The sequence below is a fragment of the Pelecanus crispus genome, chromosome Z, assembly GCF_030463565.1.
Source record: "Pelecanus crispus isolate bPelCri1 chromosome Z, bPelCri1.pri, whole genome shotgun sequence".
NCBI classification, from domain to species: domain Eukaryota; kingdom Metazoa; phylum Chordata; class Aves; order Pelecaniformes; family Pelecanidae; genus Pelecanus; species Pelecanus crispus.
This window is the reverse complement of record NC_134676.1, coordinates 69,181,260-69,201,559: the sequence shown is the minus strand read 5'-3', so window position 1 is coordinate 69,201,559 and position 20,300 is coordinate 69,181,260. Positions and strand designations below refer to the sequence as shown.

At 42.4% G+C, this 20,300-nt stretch overlaps 1 protein-coding gene across 4 annotated transcripts in view; it reads right to left on the bottom strand.

Annotated features, from left to right (window-relative positions):
- Positions 1 to 20,300, bottom strand: part of SEMA6A (semaphorin 6A) — a 62,106-nt gene that overhangs the window by 14,259 nt on the left and 27,547 nt on the right. The window contains exons 13-18 of one of the 4 annotated variants that reach the window (XM_075726116.1): positions 19,662 to 19,802; positions 19,486 to 19,566; positions 17,446 to 17,504; positions 15,626 to 15,646; positions 15,443 to 15,493; positions 8,256 to 8,420 (exon numbers count right to left, since the gene is read on the bottom strand). In XM_075726116.1, the coding sequence (XP_075582231.1) occupies positions 8,256 to 8,420; positions 15,443 to 15,493; positions 15,626 to 15,646; positions 17,446 to 17,504; positions 19,486 to 19,566; positions 19,662 to 19,802 (518 nt within the window). The remainder of the gene's footprint in view (positions 1 to 8,255; positions 8,421 to 15,442; positions 15,494 to 15,625; positions 15,647 to 17,445; positions 17,505 to 19,485; positions 19,567 to 19,661; positions 19,803 to 20,300) is intronic. The other 3 variants (XM_075726118.1, XM_009491613.2, XM_075726119.1) reach the window with 3 other exon arrangements.

Here is a 20,300-nt window from a genome sequence, read left to right as displayed (position 1 = left end):
CTCTCCAGGTTTTTCTTTTTTAAATTAACTACATGCTGTTAAATCAGTAAGCACCAGCCCATCCTGACATAAAGAATTAAGCTTGCCTTTTTTTCAGTCTTAAAGAAAACTAAGAAAAAAAGGAAGAGAGTCAGTCAGGATCCTTCCTACATACTGAAAGGGATGTTGATACCATTCACTAAAAGGTTATCTATATGAGAAGAATGTAGGTGGTGTTTTGTACAGAGGCATGTAATTAAACAGTTCACAGTCCACAGATTATATTAAAAGTGGTCTGAACCAGGACTGTCAATGTTTAGGTCATTGTAAAATTACTACAGGACATCTTACCTATTAATACAATTATTGAAACTAGGCACATCCTATATGAGAAAAATTAATTATTCAAATATCTTTAACAGCATATTGACATTTTAATTGTACACTGGCGTTAACACCAAAAGTCACTTTAAGCGTCTTTCAGTTACTAGATTTTCCGCTCTTAAACCCCTTCAAATTTCGAAGCAGTTTCAGAAACCTCAAACGGCTAGGTTGCCCTCCCAATTCAGCATCTTTCTATGGCACGTCTCCCTGTACTCCATATAAATACCACAAAAATGAAACTTGGTGTTATTCAACATCCTGTCCACCAATTATGCTTTGCTATTTCCAGATAGAGCAGTGGCCCTGTGGGGCCAGCACACCCTACAGCAAATTCCCAGCTCTTGATAAATATGTCAGTGCTACAAGGGTCAAACAAGAGCATGAGGCAGTCTGTGTTCCTGCACCAAGCTGTCCTCACTGGGTGACTGTGGATGAATGCAGCTGGGGATCTAGTCCATCACACAATAGCTCTAATGCCCTGAACCCTGAGCAGCTGCCTTGACAAATTAGACATGGCCTCTTTTATTGAAAAAGCAGATCAAGGTCCTGGGGCAATGACAGTTTTTCCCTCTTTTAGTAAGACAGGCTTCTACTGCACATTGCAGCCTGCAAATGGATAGCCTGACTTCAAATCTACACAGGCGGACAATTACAGGTCAAGGATACCTGCTGTTTCCTGCAGCCACATTTGACATTTGATGAGGTCTATTTTAAACTTCACCCTTCTTTGTAGGATACAGTAATTTGGGGACATTTAGAAAGAAAAGCTTTGTTGATAGTTTTCATAACCAGGAGTTGCGCATCGACACAACCTCTTCTAGGACAATGATATCTTCTTTTTGGCTACTAAATAGCAATTGTTTCTTGGTTCTAATCTTGCTACTCACGTTTCCACTTCTGCTAGTTAAGTCTGAAATCCAGATTCTTTGCAAAATGTAGAAACATTTTGATTTCTGAAAATTTTAAGTTAGTGCCAGTGCTGTAGTATAGCCATTTCTTTAGGTGTGCCACAGGCATCTGGTGTGTGTTGGAATATACCCCCTCCATTATTTTGATTACCTCATCCTTGACTATCTTTTGCAGTGAAAACTGTTCCTCTCCTTACATTTTCAGAAGGTTACTATAGAAAATCTGTGACTATATGAGCTGGGGCTTTTTATGTAAGGTTTGAAATGAAGATTTAGCCACAGAGAAGACACACTAAATCACTGCCCTGTATTCTATTACAATCCCCATTTTTTATTAAAATTGGCTTAAGGATGTGGCTCTGCCCAGGGTCTTAGTTTCTGTCATCTTTTCTGCATGCCTTGCCTCCCCTCTGTCTCTTCGCTCTTATTCTCATAGAAACTTACGAAAACATAATGAAAACAACTTTGAAGAAGGAATGTTGTCAGAAACATCCTTCCAGCATTCTTCTTTCATCAATTTTAGATACAATTTCCATTTTATTAATTAGCATCTATTTTTCTACTGCCACTGTTTGAACTTGAGGATGCAATCTGAGATGATTAGCTATCTCTAGCCCTGGGAGCAGACAGTTGGTACACGCAAGGCAGAACAGAGGAAGGATCAGTGTCATTCCTCTGGACAAGTCTGGTGTGTTCCCTTAATCCTGACTGCACAGTCCTCTGATGCATGTCACAGGATACCAGTGACTCCAGAGTGGTGAGGTGGTCAATCCTCTGGCATGTTTGCTAGTTATTAGCCTGGTCTGGTGGCGCAGGTATCTGGCCATTAAAAACCCTGCTGAGAAATTTGGTCCCATTTAACTGCTAACAGTGGCTTTCTGGTATTTACCTGCTACGGAGCTAAAATGGCGCACCACAGCAGGTATGCCGTGATTACTCTCTGGGACATTCAGTTCTTGGACAAGCTATTCATGAGAGCAATTCTAGACAAATATAAGGTTGTTTGTTTGTTTTAAAAAAGGGATTTTTTTAGTGTTTCCCCCAAGCAGCTAGTATATGTGACAAATGTGAATAAGCCCCCCTCTAGAAACAGGGATGTTTACAGTAAGCTGATGCTAATTTACCATAAGAACATTGTAGAAAAAAAATCTGTAGGGCTTTGTTTAGCATAGACTCATCCAACCAACCTCTGTTTAAATCCTAATGGAAGAAGTAAGTAGGTTTTAATCTAGATGTGGATCTATGAAAGTTTAAATGGACTAAGTCCTGTGTCATCTTGTCTTGTGTAGGTGAAATCCCTCTGCAAAGCACTACAATTCCAAGTAACCACACCTCTCACTTCAAACCTCACAAATGCTACAGAATCATAGACAGAATCAGGACAAATTTCCGACTCCCTTTCTCACAGCACTCTTTTACTAGACTGTGGGCAAACGACTTAAAAGTACAATAAGCGAAGGATCCAGTTCGATTCCATCTTCATTGGTTCCTCAGCACTTGAAACTGTTAGTGAACTGCAAAGTCCTTGCAATCTGCTTTACGTTTGTGTGTACAATGGTTTGAGACACGGGAAAGAATACCAGTGTTTGTGTACCTTCCTCCAGGCATGCATGCTTTGAGTTTATAGCTCTTCCCGAGCCCCAGCCAGGCAGAACCAACTATGGTGCAACTCCTCCCATTAGCCTAACACTTTTTTTATGATCAGTCAGTTCCTTCTGACAGCACCAGGATGATGATACAGATCAAATACAGAGTATTTCCTTCACCTTGAAAATCCAAGCCCTCCCCCTCAGACCTGCAAACACTGACTCAAAAGATAAGTTTTGACAAATTTTTTGCCACTTCAAATCCTCTTCTGAATTATTACAAAATGCCAGCAAGATAATAACAACTTCTCCCTGCTTCCTCTGATAAAACACAATTTGAATGTTTTAGATCCTTGCGCATATTAGCATATAACAACATTTTTGTGTAAAAACATACTCTGCAAATATACTTTGGTGCAAAACTCAGCCTTCCCATGATGAACACCAGTTGTTTAATTTATGCAAAAAAGAGTCCAAAGCTTTGCTTTGTCACAGATTTTTTTTTCTTTCGTTTCATGTCTACTTGTAAAGTACCTTGTTAAATCAGCACTTTACATTCTTTGTCATAACTGTACCTGAAGTTTCATATAATTCTGTCTCACTGCAGCAGAATCTGCCTGAACATTTGCAGACTCTCCAGAGACAAGCATTGTCAGCACTTGGCAAATCTTTCAAGTAGCGATAATCACAGTAAAATTTAGTAACACTGCCACTTGTGTACAATATAAAATACCTTCTGGAGTCAGGTTTTGAAATGAACAGCCCTTGGGCTCCCCAATAGCACAGCCCTCTGCAAATAGAGGAGTTGACTATTGCTAATGATGAGTAATTCTGTACCAGAGGAAGGGCTGCAGTTATTAATAATAAGAATATAAATTCTACAATCTATACACTAATAGGTTCTACCAGATCCTGTATCTACAGGAGCGTTATTGAGATCCAGATATACCAGCAACTCTTAACTCTGTAAAATTCCATCACAGCCCGCTTCTAATCAGCTTTTTACCATTGTTACTTGGATGTAGACAAAAGGCTTGTTAAGGAAAGGACATACCACCTCATAATCTTCACTTAATGAGTGTCGAGACAAGTAAGAATACAAACATTAAGCCTGCTAACAGCAACACTATATTTTTGTCATTCAGTGCCCAGCTCAGCCACATCCACCTGAATGCTGTGGCGGAGAAGCTGTAGCAGAACCACAGAACTGTAAGCTGAATTTGCAACCAATTTATCAACATTGTGATTAAAAGGCAAGCTCCAGGCGTTTAGGGAGTGAGTGAGAAAACTGAGCAGTTGGCTGCATTTGTGCTAATGAACCCAGACTTGAAAGGCATGAGGCATTTCTGAAGGGAGTCAGGAAGGACAGGAGGCAGCAGAGAAGGGCAGCAGGGTAATGAGGGGCAAGGCCAGTTACTCCTGAAGAAAATCACTTTGTTTTCTTCACGTAGGCTTCTCTATGAGCGGTATGTGCCTACTCCCACCTTCGTTAGTAGGACGACTACAGAGAGACACAGCACTACAGCACTACTGGGGTGCAGAGGGTAAAGCCTTGGAGCGCTCCACAGGAGGAGCTTCGTGACTGTGGAGGGAGGGAGACCAAATACAATGGCAGCAGGGGGGAAGGTTAGACAGCGAGGTTAGGGAAACTGTTTCGACAAAGGTGAGAAACACACAATTAAATTAACACTAAAGGAAGAAAGGAAACAAAACATAAACATACTCTAGAACATGTTTTTTTTCTTTTTTTTTTTTTTGTCTGAGGAGGAGACAGAGGAGAAGAGGAAAGAGGGGTGCAGTTTGCCCAATCAGAGCTGATTTTTTTTTTTTTTTTTGGTTGTTCTGCAATAGGAAGGGCAGATTCCTTAATGGCCAAATTGAAAATGCCAGTGGGATGGCAACGCATAGTTCCCACTCTATGGGTTGCACTACACATTTTTGTCTTGGCAAGAAATGTGATGTAGCTCAGGAGCAACAATCCCAGAGTATATTTAGCTACTAAAGCTGTGGCACACAAATGTCACATTCCCATGAGTCAACCCTTTTAAAGAACCCCCTCTTCACGCCCCCACAGATATTCCCCAAGATGCCTGCACTGAATTAAAAGTGAAGCATATGGATGGATGTGACATCATCAAAGCACCCGTGTTACAGAAAAGAAAGCAGCAAGTGGATTCTGTACAATTAGTACAATCAGTAAGAAGTTGTTTGTGAGCACAGGAAAAGAAAGAAAACACTGTCCAAAGGATTAGACACAACCAATGAAGAACACCACAAAGCACCTTGCAAAATAAAGAGAAAATGTTAAAAAAAGAGTATTTCTTCTCTGTGAATGTGTGAAAGTAAAAGAAATTACAGCAAAAGTGAAAACAAAATCTTGATAAAAGGATAGTAAGCGTAACATTTTCTGATTTAATTTTGTATAAGAACTCTTTCCTTTGCCCTTTTAAAACAACAAATCAATAGTAATTTTGGAGCCAACCGGCTCTGAGTGGGCAAGGCAAGGAGTAACAACACACAAGTAGATGGTAATGGTAAACAACCATGCGGTCACCTCTGCCGCCATTGTTTTGATTGTGTGTAGACTGCTTCCAGCTTTGTCAATATTCATAATTAGGCACCAAAGAATGCATGATATTTAAATGACCCTGTCAAGTGCTAATAAGGCTCTCTGGTAACCATCACTCCCTGGGGAGGGAACTATTGAATGTAAGCCACCTCATCAGTCAGTGAATTGAAGCGAAAATGATTAGAATCCAACAGCTACACATTTATTAATATTTTCACTCCATGCTCTTCTGGAAGCTGCTACTGGCATACAAGATGTTTTAAGAGCTAGCTTTCCATCTATTAAGCATTGCTTTGCAAAAGATTTGTTAAGTAGGGACCCACACATAACAAATAGTGCCATTAAAATGCATACACGTCTCCACATTCCTCTAGGTATGTAAAGGGCCAGATCTTCCACTACCAGTGCTTTCTGACACTGCTCCCCTGTCTGACGCCAGCAGAAGAGCTGAGTTAAGGAACTCTTCCTTCCTTCCTCATCAAATCTGCTTAATGACATTCCCTCCTCTCAGGGTAGAGCAGAAAAAGACAGCACTTACTTTGAGAAGAGGGAACACTGGATTTTCTCACCTCAAGCATTTTGAATACCAGATGTTACTAACAGACTGGACAGAAAAAGAAAAAAGCCTTATTTTTTTGCTGTCAGCATTATCATTGATTTCTTGCTGAGAGGAAAGAGGAGTGCTAGGTAAATCACATGCCATTTTTAGAAGAGCATGCAGGCTTCCCTCCTCTACATACCTGGTACCCAGAAATCACTTTTTCTGAATTGCCCTTCTACAGCTGAAGAGTAAGGGCTGAGGAATTAAGAAATGAGGTTGGTATCTCCAACTGAGCTTAAGCAGGAATTAGGAATCTGAGCTTTCATCGTCAGCACCCTCAGGCCCTTACACCCTAAGTTACAGTTTTGAGTACTGCAGCTGCCTGAAATTCTTCCTCTGCTGAGGCTCAGCAGCCCACGGGTTTGCAGGGTGCAGAGGAGTTCTGTGCTTAACTCACATGTAAGCCTGATCAGGTTCTAGAAATTCATGTTTTTGCTTTAGATTTGTAGTTATTCTCCCAGAATGTCTACAGGATCAAGCCCTTTAAAAAGAATGTTCAAACGGGCCACTCCTAAAACCCAGTTGAACGAAGAAGAACAAATGGCATTTTTTCTCTTTTTTATAGGAAAAGCTCATTGCTGGGAGGTGGGAGACAAGTTCACATCCTCTGCCTGAGGGAATTCAGATCTTTGTATTCCACTTCCTGCCATCAAGCCTAAAAGCCAGGGCTACTAGATTAATGTTTGCCATGGCATCTCAGGAAATTTTACCGCATCTCCTGCCTAATTTGACTGGCCTCCTCAGCTGGAAAAGCGCTTCAGGCTTTGTCTCTGCTGGGCCAGCCAGGTGATGCCCATTGCCTTCATGGCTAGGAACCGTGAAGGCTCTTTGAGGTCAGTCCTGGGGAGTTCAGTGAGAAATCCAGGATATCCCAGGACATGGGAGACACATTGTCTGGGGCTGTTGTGAAAAACAGGCGCTGCGTTCAGAGTCAGAGTCCAGACTGTCACCAGCTGTTTGTACAGCCCTGCTGAAGATGTGCTCATTACCCCCTGCTGAAAGTCTCCACAGCCAATGCAGAGAATTCAAGATTCACTGGGTCAGATGGAGGGGATGGAGTATGATTTAGTAACCTACTAGCTTGGGCAGACAACGCAAAGCAGCAGGTCTGGCATGCCAGTAGTTTCTCCAGGAACAGCTGATGCTTTTGTCTGATGAGTTTTTCATGTAAAATGCATGAACAATAGAGACTGGAATCCACATTTCAATTAATATTTTAAGTGTTTTATATCAAGTATTCATAGCAGAAAGGACTTACGCTCATGTGTGTGCTTGCCCCTGGTGAGTGCCCTAACCACTCAGCAAGTGAGTTTTTCTCATACCCATCCTCCTCCTGGCCCACTGAGTACTTAATTAGTCCACACAGAGCGAAACATCTTCAACAGAGAAGAGATTGAAAGAAGTGATCTAAGAACACCCTGGAGAAGAATAACAAGGACTCAAATCTCTCAGAACCATTTCAATCTCTTTGAGACACAGATTAAAAGGAGCTGGGAAAACGATGGAGTGCCAAGATGGAACGAGGGGGCACTATCATCCTTACAGTGTAGGAAAGCTTCTCCTTCTGTAAGCACGTTCCTGGCCTTTTGGTGCTTTAAAAACACAACACAGAATCTCTCTCCACCAGCAGTCACCTCTGTATCTTTTAAAATACACGAGTGACCTCCTCAGCCCCCACTCTGAAAGGTATTTGATGCTCAGGTCTCACTGAACACAGTGGGACTTAGGCCCAGTGGCTAGGACTAGTGTCAGTTTTACTTCAATGGTTAAACTAGAGCAGACCTTCAGTACCTCTGTCTGCTGTCGAGAGGCAGAAATAACGTGAAGTTAGCCGAGATCTGCCGTGCTGTCCTGGGAATTCAGACAAGGCGGCAATATAAAAGTGCACCCTTAAGAACAATGGGAAGCCACAGATTTTCCTGTGCCAGACAACGGTGGAGATCAAGTTTAAAGAGAGCTAAATCCCCACTGTTCCCCTCCTTCCTGTACACATGCACAACATACACTGCAAAGGCATACACTTCTGTTTGTTTTGTGTGGTTTCCTCAGGCAGTGAATTATCTAGGACTGAGTCTGAGATTGGCTGTTTAGTTTCAGGCTTTACGATAAGCTTTTAATTATAGCACAGGAGTTTTATTACATGTTACTCCGAGCCAGCTGGAAGCAGTTACACTTCAGTCCTCCCCTCCCTCCCTCCTCACCACAGGATGTCATTTCCAAGGCCTTACCCTTCTTGTCTTGATGATTATGGGATGAAACTGCCACATATGGATCTGTATTTTCAGATGAACCAAGCGGATCCTTCCAATCCAGCATGCGTCCCCTAGCATCATAACCCTGTCGAGCGCGAGAGTCGGAAGTGGTGGTGCTTGGGACTAGGGAACTGGAGTGTCCTGTTTACATTATAAATACAGGTAGGGAAGACAAGTCTCATTAGTCACTTACCACGCTACCTCACCACGCTCAGGAATGCACGCACTGCTTTCTTCCGTGACAGGTGAACATCTCGTCTTAGGCTGAGCAATGTTTCAAAAGTCCTCCAAAGCATTGCCCCAAGGAAACAGGGGATTTGAACCTTCCAGATCAGTCAGGCAGAGGGTGTTAAGATGTGTGCACACAACTCGGGCCACTGCTGAGCTCGCAGTTGCGTGCTTCTACTCAGCAGCGTTAAAGGGTGAGCACACTTCATCCGAGTCAAGCGTCCTTTGGCTGGATTCAGTGCACACGCCTGGCTGACACTGAAGTGTCAGCCCATGCTGTTTGGTACTGGCTTACTTAAAAAGCTATTTTAAAAACAAGTTAAAATGGAACAACTTCTATTATGGACAAAACTGAAGGGGAATGCCAGCAGAGCTACAAAACGACGATGTCAGTGGCTCTTGGCCCTGTGCCCCTGGGGGAATGAAGGACTGCCCAGCACCGGCGTGCTTCCACCGCAGCATTGCCCTCTGCATGGCAAACATGCAGGGCCTCTCAGCTGCTTGCACCCACATGCACCCTCGCCGCTAGTCCTGTCTGGGCTGATGGTCCAACATGGCTCTGAGATAAGCATGAAACCGAACATCATTTCTGCTCAGAGTGACAGTGAAGACAATGCCTTACTACGTGGATCTGCCCAAGAACCCATGACTCCAGCAGCTGCTGCCACAGCCTCTTCTTAGGACAGAGGTCTTGCATGCCCTTTTTCCATTACAGCTACTCTAGACATTGTTACTGCTGTCCTGGATAAGGCTGACAAGATCCTCAGCAATTAAGCACACCCCAACAAACAGCATGTTCACAGGACATGCCCCACTGGAAACACCACACAATTTTAACAGTGGTTTGGCTGGGGCAGAGACATGTTTCTAGATTCATACATCCTTTTCAGCTAGATCCTAAGAAGTACATCAGCACCCAAAATGCTTGGAGTGCTTGGAGTCTACGGTCTCTGAAAGACGGCTCCAACCTGGACTTCACAGTGGCTTGGCCTGTTGCGTTTCTGCTGGGGAGGGAGCACTGAAACTCCATCCACACCACAACATTTTGACCTGAAAAACTCACACGTCTCTGAAAGTTCCCTTCTGGCATATGCACCGAAATGAGTTATTTTCAGCAGGACTCGAGCAGCTCTGGGCCTGGTTAATTTGACGTGGAGTAACTGTATTTCCCTTTACCTACTCTCCTGAAAGAGGTCATCAAAAGATGGGTTTTTGAAACATGCTCAAACACAAACTAACAGAATTGGATCATTCACAGATAGAATGGCAGATAACGCTTTCTCTTCAGACACCTCCGGACAGACTGACAGCAGCCCTCCTTTCACCTGCCTCCTTTTTAACAGCTCTGCAAATTAATCTTCCTTTCTTAGATGTGAGTCTTCCTTGGAGAGGAGTCCAATCACCAGGCTACAGACTGCCCTAGCAGGGACCCTCTGCCTGCTCCTTCCCTTGATGTTGTTTCCCTGCTCAGAAAAATAATTTGAGACTCACTGGGGCAGAGACAGAGCAACACAAAGAGCCCAAATTTTGAGCCTCACAGCGAAGGAACAGAGCTGGGCAGGTAGAGGCTCTGCTTCTGTATGTTATTTTAAACAATCACTGGATAAGCATAACGCTTTGGGAAGCTGCATCTCAAAAAGGCTGCTTTAGATGCCTTCTAAAGCCATCCAGCCCCAACTCTCAGAATCGCACAGCTGATGAACCTAGGTCCCCAGTTTCAGTCTAGCAATCAAAAATCTAAATGTTGGCCACCAATGCTCCCAAGGTTTTCAATGCACCCATGTACTTCATTTTATCCAGCCCTTTCACCAGCTTCACGGGGTTGAACTACTGATGAAGTCAGCAAAAAAGCTGCAGCTTCTACTAAGATGATGCTATGATTTAAAGGACTCCTGCTGAATATTAATCATCTTACAGAGGATGAAAATGTCTGTGCTCCTCCATATATTTTCGAGGAGCTCTTTTGATTTACTGCACCTGATTATATATGGCAGCACTTTGGACTGTGTTTTGCATTGGACATGGACACAACTAACAACTAACTCCAGTGACTGGTACACTTAGCGGGGAAAATTGGGCAGATTCACAGCATTCTCACCATGGAGCCAACCTTCAGCTACTACAGCTAATCATTAACACAGTTTAGCTCTGGACCTCAGGCTGAAGGGCTGTACTGACAAGGGCACTGTATTATTTTTCACCTCTCATGACAGGAAGTGTGGTTTCCCACAGCCATCTTTCTTTAACACGGCGAATTAGAGGCCGTGTTTTGTTGAAGACAGAGCTTTTAATGTTGCTCAAATAGAAAAGAGAAGCCAAATATTATCCACTTCTAAAAAGTCTCCATAAGCCACGGCATGGCTGGGAGCATTGGTAACACACAGTTAGATGGATGATGGACTCTGATCCAAATGTGCTGCCTGCTCCGCAGCAGTCCTGCAGCAGGGCTGCCTGTTTCCAAAAGGACAGGTAGAGGACAGCAACTGAAAACACCTGCCCTCCTGCAACAAGAACACGTGGGAGCGTGAAAGCTTTCACCCCTATACCATTATACATTTGCCAACTCCTGTGATCATCCCCAAGAAATAAGAGAAACAACAGGACAGAGAACAGGCCAGAAAATGGAAATTATGAGATTTCCATGTCTTCTTTTCCCTAAGGACTAAACCACAGTGCCAGCATTCATGGAGTTCCAGTCTCCAAGTTAATACCTCATTCAGCAACTGCAACAATGTGTACAATATTTGGTCAGCCCACAAATAGTGCTGCACTCAACAGTAAGAAAGCAATTAGTCATAGCTTGATAAGGAGGTAAAAGAGAAGAAAATCTTGCCAAGTAGCAATCATATTTTATGCCTGTGTTTGATATGCATTTATATGCCCATATCTCTGTCCAGACACTTGCACTTTAGGTGTGCTTAAAGGGGGAATTCTAAGGAAAAGCCAGAGGTATAGTTAAAGAAAAACGTTTCTTAATACAGTAATCTAGAGGAAATATATGCCTAAGGGACACATTTTCTGAAAAAAGATTTCCTGAACCATATGCTGCAAATACATAGAACTCCTTCGTAAATGGAAAGCTAAGGCTTTGTGAAGATATTAATGTGTACCAGATGGTCGTTAGGTAGAGAAGGGTTTCACACAAACACAAGAAATCCATCTATTCACTCTGCTACTAATGTGTTAGTCTAGTACACACTGAGAAACAACCTTCCACATGTAATTGAGATAAACTTTCTTCCATTTGATTTTGAGGAAGCAGGGCAGGAGCAGATTAGACCTTAATAGCCTGTCCCACTTGTGTTAGAGCTGTATTTTGCAAACACTTACTACTGGGCAGTGGCTGCTCCTGTAAGCAGAGCAGCCACTGTGTCCTGTAAGTGCCTCAATAGCCAGTCCCGCTGGGTGAATTTCACCTCTGAGCAGAGTGGCACCACAAACGTATGAGCTAGTTAAGTTTCTCTTATAAACAGAGAAAAGACTGAAGTGGCAGGCAATCCAGTCCTGGCCCTCTCACACACAGCCATTATTAAACCTTTACAATGTGCTGTATAGTTTGCAACATGTAGCATGCCTTGTTTTTCCATTACACCATTTTTACCATTCTGTGTAAATAGGCTTCAATGCAATTTAAAGAGGCTTTAGCATATCTTAGATGTGGCCAGTATCTCTATGTTAATATCAGTTAATACCTAAACATCTAAAAAGACAATACTGCCTTTGTTTTAAAACAATCAATCTGAAAAACTGCAGACACAGTGCTTTTGAAACTTTTTTGGTTAAAGCAAGCATGTAAAAACCAAAATAGACACACTTTTAAAAAATCTGTTTTAGGTGCTTCCATTGTTTGCAAAAACTTTTCAGTTGGAGTGCTGTAATCAAGTAACAGAAGGAGAGTAAAAGCACTCAGTGTCTACGGGCATGGGTAATGATTCAGAAGGGCTGCACTTCTGTAACTACAGCTCATTCTGAAGTGCACTTGTAAAATATAAGGAGGTTTTTCCAGGTTTAAAACAAAGACAGGGATTCAATACGTATTTGATAGTTACTCTAATATGCACAAGTCACTAGGAACTCAGAGGTTAAGATGTCTGCACACTATCCTATTAACAGCTATAGCAACCTAATTAGACAATTAGAGGGAAAGGCTAAATCAATACTACAGAGGGAGAAAGGACTATGGCTAGGGGGTAAAATAAGGGCCCAATTCACTAAGAATTGATGTTTCCAAAGGTAATTGAAGCTGCTTACAATTTTTGCAGAGGAATCTAGCCTAATCTTGTTTAAATACGTGACTCTTGCATCATTTCTCTCTGACCTTCTGCAGCCAGACCTTCAGCCTACTATCTTCTCCTTGGGTGTCAAGGGGATGCACTTAAACAGTCACCTGTGTGGACTTTGCACTTTACTTGTTTACAACTGATCATGTGAGACTGACCCAGAAAAGGGAGCCCATCTGCCAAATTGAGGAGGAGGCTGATGCCAAGAATATGAGATTAAGGGCTTGGTTCTCCTTTCATTCCCACTACTACAGATTGGCAGTAAGTCTGTTGAAGTGAGCTGATTTATAGTTGAGTAAATCAAGGGAATCAGGCCTTAAGACTTCTTTTGCAACTGAAGTTTCAGATGCCTTTGGATATATTTAGCCCACTGGATCCAAAAGCACCCTGAGCATTCACTTGGTTGGCATTCTGGTATATCCCAGAGTTCTGAGATTTAATCTATTATGACATACGATTTACTTAGGCATTTAACTGTACTCAATAACATTAAAATGCACCATTTATAAAATTTCAGTTCTCTCAAGAAACAAAATGACTTAGAGCAGTCACTACAGTTAGCAAACATGAACTTGTTTACTGAGACTGGTTTACTACCTCATGCTGGAATTTTTTACCCTTCTCACGTGGAAGATCAATAGAGGTGACTAACACATTTCCTTCTCTATTTTGCCATGGTAGGTGTAAAGAAACACTGGGTATATCAGAATGGGTATTTCAACTAAACTCAAGAAGGGAAGAGATGGCTTGCCTGGAGACCATGCTATCAGGATGCACCTGAGGAGGGTCAATGAAATAATCTGCAAAAAACAGGGCATGAATGCAAACTAATGTTAATGCTGGCTCAGCATTTTTCCATTGCATCTGGCAGTAGGGTCCTACTTAAAGAGCTGAGTGAATTCATGGAGTCTGTCTTTATGCTTGACATGCTGGGATGGTAGAATGGACCCCTTTTGTAATCTGTACTCCCTGAGACTGCAGCTTTTTTCACTCTGCTGCTCACTTGAACTGTTTTTATGCTTTCTTGGTCAGATTAAAATAACCAGCTTTTGCTAATGTCCCTACTAATATGGTGGCTGATGGGATCCAGAACCACAGCCTCACAGCTATAACTGTGCAGTCTATGAATGCACTTAGAAGCAGGAAACCTAGGACATTTCTGGCACATCAGCACTATGCCCAAGGCCATTTTCTTTTTCTTTACATTCAACAGTACGGATTTTATTGTTACTGTTCTTTAATTACTACTCTATGCATTGGAAATATAGCAATTTTCAAACGAAAGAAAGTACAAGCTGTATATGCAGATGAAACTATGAGTCTTCTATACATTATGAAGTCTCAACTTGTCTTTAATTTTGTTATTTTCTTCACTGGTTTTCATTATCATACTTTCAAACAAGTTTCACCTGCACATTTTCCATTTCCTGGTAATAAGCAACATGGGGAATTTGATTTTATTTTTACAAATGTTGAACAGTATTACAATGCCTCGAGTTATTTAGATTTTGCTATACTGAGCTGTCATTGGTTTTGCTTTGTACCTACAGATTTTGCAGGCATGAGATGAAGGGATCAAATAAATGTTCATCGCAACTGCACACTAACCTACCTCTTGCTACATTCAGCCAAACATATGGTGAATTTGCCCTAGCTCTGATGAACTGCTAGTATTGTACAGCCTGAAAGCAACTTCACAAGCAAGCTCCCATCCTACATGGAAATTTGCCATTGACTTCACTGGGAGCAATACCACACATCCTCTTAGCTTGTGAGTACTTGTCTTTGTTCAGGATATCTGTATAGAGAAACTATTGCAATATAAGTCTAGGTTTGAATTTCAAGTGATTATTTATTCTGCAATAATTCCTCATGAAGACATTTATTCTGCACTCCAAGTACCAGTATAATCCACTTCTAAATATACAGAACAAAGTGGTGGAAAGTACTGCAAGCAGAGACTAACAGCTGCCTCATAGGAAGCTATTACTCCAGGCTTGCAGAAATGCTCCCCTTCAGCTCAGGTCATTTAATTTGCTATGTGAATCCCTTTTTTTTTTACAGACCAAGCACCATTCAGGCATTAAGATACTACAAGCATGGACAACATAAATGACTCACCCTAGAAGTGACAGGAACTTTCAGGAATCAAGGCATAACCCAGTCTCAACTGACATGGGTAACAGGTTAATTTTCCTTATGAGAGATCTTTCTGTAACCCAGAGACAGTTCTGCTCCTTTCCCTAAGGTATTTCTGACTGGCTGCTGTAGCAGTCATGACACCAGCCTGGACGACTCATGGGTGAGATGTGAGCTGCTATCTTGTTTTTCCTGGCAAACAGATAAGATGCATCACTATAGCCAAGTGTTCCTTTGTCTGAGTGTTCAGACAAAGCATGCTCTTAATCATGTCTGCTGGCGTGCCATTAAAATAGGCCATATCTGACTTTAATTCAACGGAGACAATTTTGAGGGAGGACTAGAAAAGAATGATTGAAAATCAAGAGGTATGACTTAATCCTAGTTGTGATTAGTGAATCAGGCCCTCAAAACCAAGACAAAACAAGTAAAAAAGTGTAATGGCTATTTGAGTACAGGAACTACCAGCTAACACAAGGATCTGGGGAGAATTTTTAAAAACACCCGTGAACTGACCATACACTGTGTCGTAAGACATTTCATGATCAGGTGAAGCAGTTGAAATGTCTATGAACAAAATAAATTGGGAAGAAACATTAAATAAAACAGAAGTATGAAAATACTTAAAAGTTTAGTAAAAAGTGATTCCTCCAAAATGGATTTGCTGTCAGTAAATAATGAAGCTAAGAACTTCCTTACCATTCAGGGCTACGAAGGAATCTGAAAGACAAATAACACGGGAAAAATCATTATTTCTCTCTCGTTTTTTCTTTTTAATAGTTTGCTGCTAGCAACCTTCTATGCTTCAGCTGATATTTATATGTATGTGATTAGTACCCTAAGGACCCAGCAAAACTAATATTCAGACATACCCAAAAACAATGCCTGGCTTTGAAAGTGTTCATGACCAGTCCTGTGCAAGGGATACCAAGTGGGAAGGCCAGTGTCCTCCCTGCCATGGCTTTCTTTGCAAGATGAAGTCCTAATCTAATGCAAGGCACTACAAGTGATGCAGCCAGCAACGTGAGCCAATGAGGACAAAACTCACATGACCCAATACCACATGAAGTAACAAGATCAGCTGGGTTAGCAGGGAGTGACATCTACCCCTGTGTAGTGTCAAGGTTCAATGCATCATTCAGGGCTGAAGAGGGATTTAAGCAGGGTACGGGCTTTGTAGCGGTGTGCACAGGAGCAGATCTCTCTCCATGAGCACAATGTGCTGTTTCTGAATAATTTCCTACCCTTCTTCTATATTTAAGTGGTATCAGGTACACTCCACTCCTGTCTAATGTATTTGTTCAAGGCAAGCAGAACTGGCTGAAAAGGGCAAAGTTGCACCAGCTGGGAACTGACCTGATTTTGGTGCTAACCCATTTTACAGGGAGCACAGGAGGGACTATGTGTACACCTCCTTCAAAAAACTTAGAAACAGCCTACATAACCCTATCTTAGGTCAGAGGCAGAGGGAGGTGTAGCTGAGATGGAGTGCATGCAGAGGCTGAAATCCTTGTAGTCCCTCAAGCACAGTGATCACAGTAATAAAAGGCTCTTGAACAAGGACACACAAGGCATGAGAAGGCTCTTGCTTTCTTCAGAGCAGCTGGCCTGCACTGTATCCCACGGCACACTCTAGCCCTCCATTATTTTGCTCTGTATTCTAGAAGTAACGGTGCTCTCACTGTACATTACGTCCTCAGCTTCAGCAGTTTTATTGCATCTACAGGCATCAGTGCAAATTGCACCAAAAAGAATGTGATTCTTGATTTCATAAGGTTTATAAATAATATTTGGGGCTCAGAATTAAACCAACCTTGGCAAGAACCTTTGGAACAAGAGCTGTCCTGAACACAGATGCTGGTATTCCTGAAGGCTCAGAAATCAGCATGCCAGGTTTCTTTGCATGCAGTGCAAGCTGTGCACTTTTAAGCACCTCAGTGCAAAATGTAAATGTTTAAAGACTGTGTTTAAGCTTCCAACTCATGCTGTCAGTACCTAAGGTTTACCATTAAAATTTCTTAGGCAGGGTCAGTAGTGCCTGGCCCTTAATACCACTGTGTTGTCCAGCCTATGTGTAAAATCCACTAAGATTCAAAAACTAAGTAGTTCCCACTTCTTGATCTGGATCCAAAGCTGAAGATATATTTCACTGTCTCCCAGTCCTGCATGGGAATGTAGTCCAAGTCACAGGCTACACCAAGAAACCACCATGGCTAATAAAGACAATGAACACCAAATTCATTATGTTATTGCTATAATTAATATCCTCTGGAACGGAGGTTTTCTCACTATGTAACTGCTTTGAAGTCTGGTGTTTGTACAAATCACACCAACTGGGCTATTTTCTTTAAATACATTTAAACAACCGTTCCTCTTCTGAACCTGCATCGCTAGCTGCAGTTGCTGTCCCTGTTGTGGCTTACATTGCTACAAAAGAACGCCCAACAGGTAATGGTGATTTGAGGCATTCAGAAGGATGCTGTGACACATGGTAAATAGATGGTACAAGCTTTGCTTACTTTGGCAGTCACCCAGGCCATCTGTATTGCCATGTTCTATGTCCTGTTCAAATGCCAGTCTAAATAATAGAAAGAAACAAAACAGTATGAATAACAACAGTCACAGACACTACCAGAAAGAAATTATCACATGTGCAACTGAAATAAAGCCCCGGCATGAAACTGGACATTTCTTTAGAACTTCGACACAAAGGCTGAAAAATTGCCACATAGATGTTTGAGTTATTTGTTGTTGCTTAATGATTTCTTGGCTTCTGATGATGCTCTGTCTTTTTATTATTACTTTTTTAAAATCCCCTGCATGCCTCATTGTCAAGGGAGGAAAATAGATTCATATTTTTTAAATTGTTAACTCTATAACAGATGACATTATCAGGAGCAATTATGATCCTACCTTAACTTGTCCATACAGTAGACAAGGTGCACCAATACTTTGATGTGAGAAGGAAGCTAACCCATTGGGTAAGTACTGTGCTGGGCGAAGACAACCTGCATTTCAGCAATCATTTATGTTACTGCACTGGACGAGGCTGCAAGGCATAAGGTCCAGTCCACAGAAGGCATTCCACTGAACTCAAGGGGCTCTGTTGAAAACACTCACAGGCTTTTCTAGCTGACATACCTAGTTTACGCTCCTAACCTCTGCCTGTGATTTTGGATAACTAGTGAAGCTGTTCTTCCAAGTTCCTGTACGGTGAACGACAAGAGCCTTGGAAAACCATCAACACAAGCCCCTGTCTACATTAGTTAGGAACCTGCCCTTGAGGCGTAATTGCCTTTGCATGCACCTCCTTCCCAACTCCACATTCTTAAAACTCCTGCTCAACTGTTACTTAACCCAGGAGGGCACCTAACATCTCTGCCTCCTGTTGGCTAGTTTCAAAGTTAACCAGACATCTTCACAGCTGATCTGGATCCCCTTCCTAAGGGCTATGTGCTGGACAGAGAGCGACATGCATTGCTTGTCTCTGGACTGCACCACTGCAAGCTGCGCTGCCTCTGTCTCGATGAATCTATTGATAAACACAGGAGCTGCTTTTAAGAGTAAGGTACAGAAGTCACCTACAGCTTGCCATGGAAGCGCAAAAAGACTCAAGCACCTTGGGAATGCTGAGAAAACCTGATATAGACACAGGTGCATTTTAACATTATTCTACCAAATACCTGGTCAGGAATAGCCCACACTCTCATAGTAAAGCATATACAGACAGATATAGCTATAGCATCCCCAGCAGACAAACAATTTGAATTGAAATAGCAAATTAAGAATATGGCACAAGCACAGGGATGGTAACTCATCCATGATGTAATGAAGACCTATACAGAAGCAGTGTTAAGTGGGGCTGGCTGTGGGGCTATCGAGGTTGTGTGATGCTTGCGCTACACTTACACCGCTACCTTGAGGAAGCATAGCTGTACCTCAGAATGGGCAAGCACAAGGTGTGTCAGATGTGGCCCAGAAATGAGAGGTCTGAAGTGGGTCCGCTCCCTGTAAGGAGGCTTTAGTAACCACATTTAAACAAACCTTCACAGACCTTCATTATTATAAAATAATTAAATTCTACTGTTAAGCAAGGGGAGATCCAGCACTTCTGTGAATCTGCTTTAAGCTCTTACTGTGCTCTGTGATTCCTCTCAGTAATGCACAGTAAATTAGAAGGACTGGTTTTGTTTTCGGTGGACAAATTGCTTCAGTAATTTAATTTGGATTCTATTGCCTCTTTAATCAGCTGTGATGGCTCCAGTGTGGGCTGGTCCAGACATACCCATCCAGTTCCCTCCTTTCAAAAACAGGCGGACCTTAGTATAGCTCTTTCATTTTCTTCTTCCTCCTCTTTCAGCAAGAGTTCAACCAATCAGCTGAGAGTTCACATCAAAAAATTTGTGAGACATTTCAGAGGTGAACGCAAATAAGGTAGAAACAAACACTGCTCACATTTTTCCTTCCTTAAGAGCCCCAAGTTTCAAATAGCTCTGCCCAAGACTGCCCGGCACCACCGCCAGAGCTTCATGGCTCATCCAGCCAGAGTCCTTACTCACTTGGAGCCCAAGACCAGCTGCGTGCATGCCCCGCTCTCCTTCACCCATCCGCAGTAGGGGTCTCTGGATGCTATGCAGGCCCTTGAGAAAGAAGAGCACAAGGCGGCATTCATGAACGCTCCTGCCTTCCCCACACCTGGCACGCGGACTTCTGACAGCCACCAGAAAACACATACTTTTTGCATTTGCCGTGACGCTCGCAACGTCCCAGGGGAACCTTGATGACACAGGTAGAGAAGGCGACATACAGGGCGCTGCTGGGCTTGTCAAGCTGCATGCCCACTATCCGCTTGTCCTCCACACCATCGTAGCTGCACCTGATTTGAAAAAATGTGAGGTAAGGTTATAAAGGAGTTCTACTGGGAACCCAGCTGAAAATTTAATGATTCCTCAAGCTGAACCCCCCCCCCCTCCAAAAATCCCACAAAAAAACCCTGAGAAAGGTACAAGCCAAGGAAAAAGAACACACAATAGCCACTTAAAACACTGATAGACGTATAAGTGAGTATTAAAAATGCATGGTACAGAGGAATAAGAAGTGGAGAGAGGCAGCACACCAGACAAGCTTTCTGAGGGCCCTTCACTTTTTGTGTTTATTCTTCTCCAGCACTCAAAGTAGCTGAAATTTCTGCATGATTATGGCCCACTTCAAAGCCCCCTTAAGCACATTTGAGGAAGGCTGAAATGCGGGAAATTTCCCTTGGAGAGCGGCTGGCTGGTTGTTGAGTTATTTGGAGAGGAATCAGGTTTTTCATAGGATTAGAAAATTAATCTTCCTTTGCAGAATTTCACTTTTAATTATCCATCAACTGCTG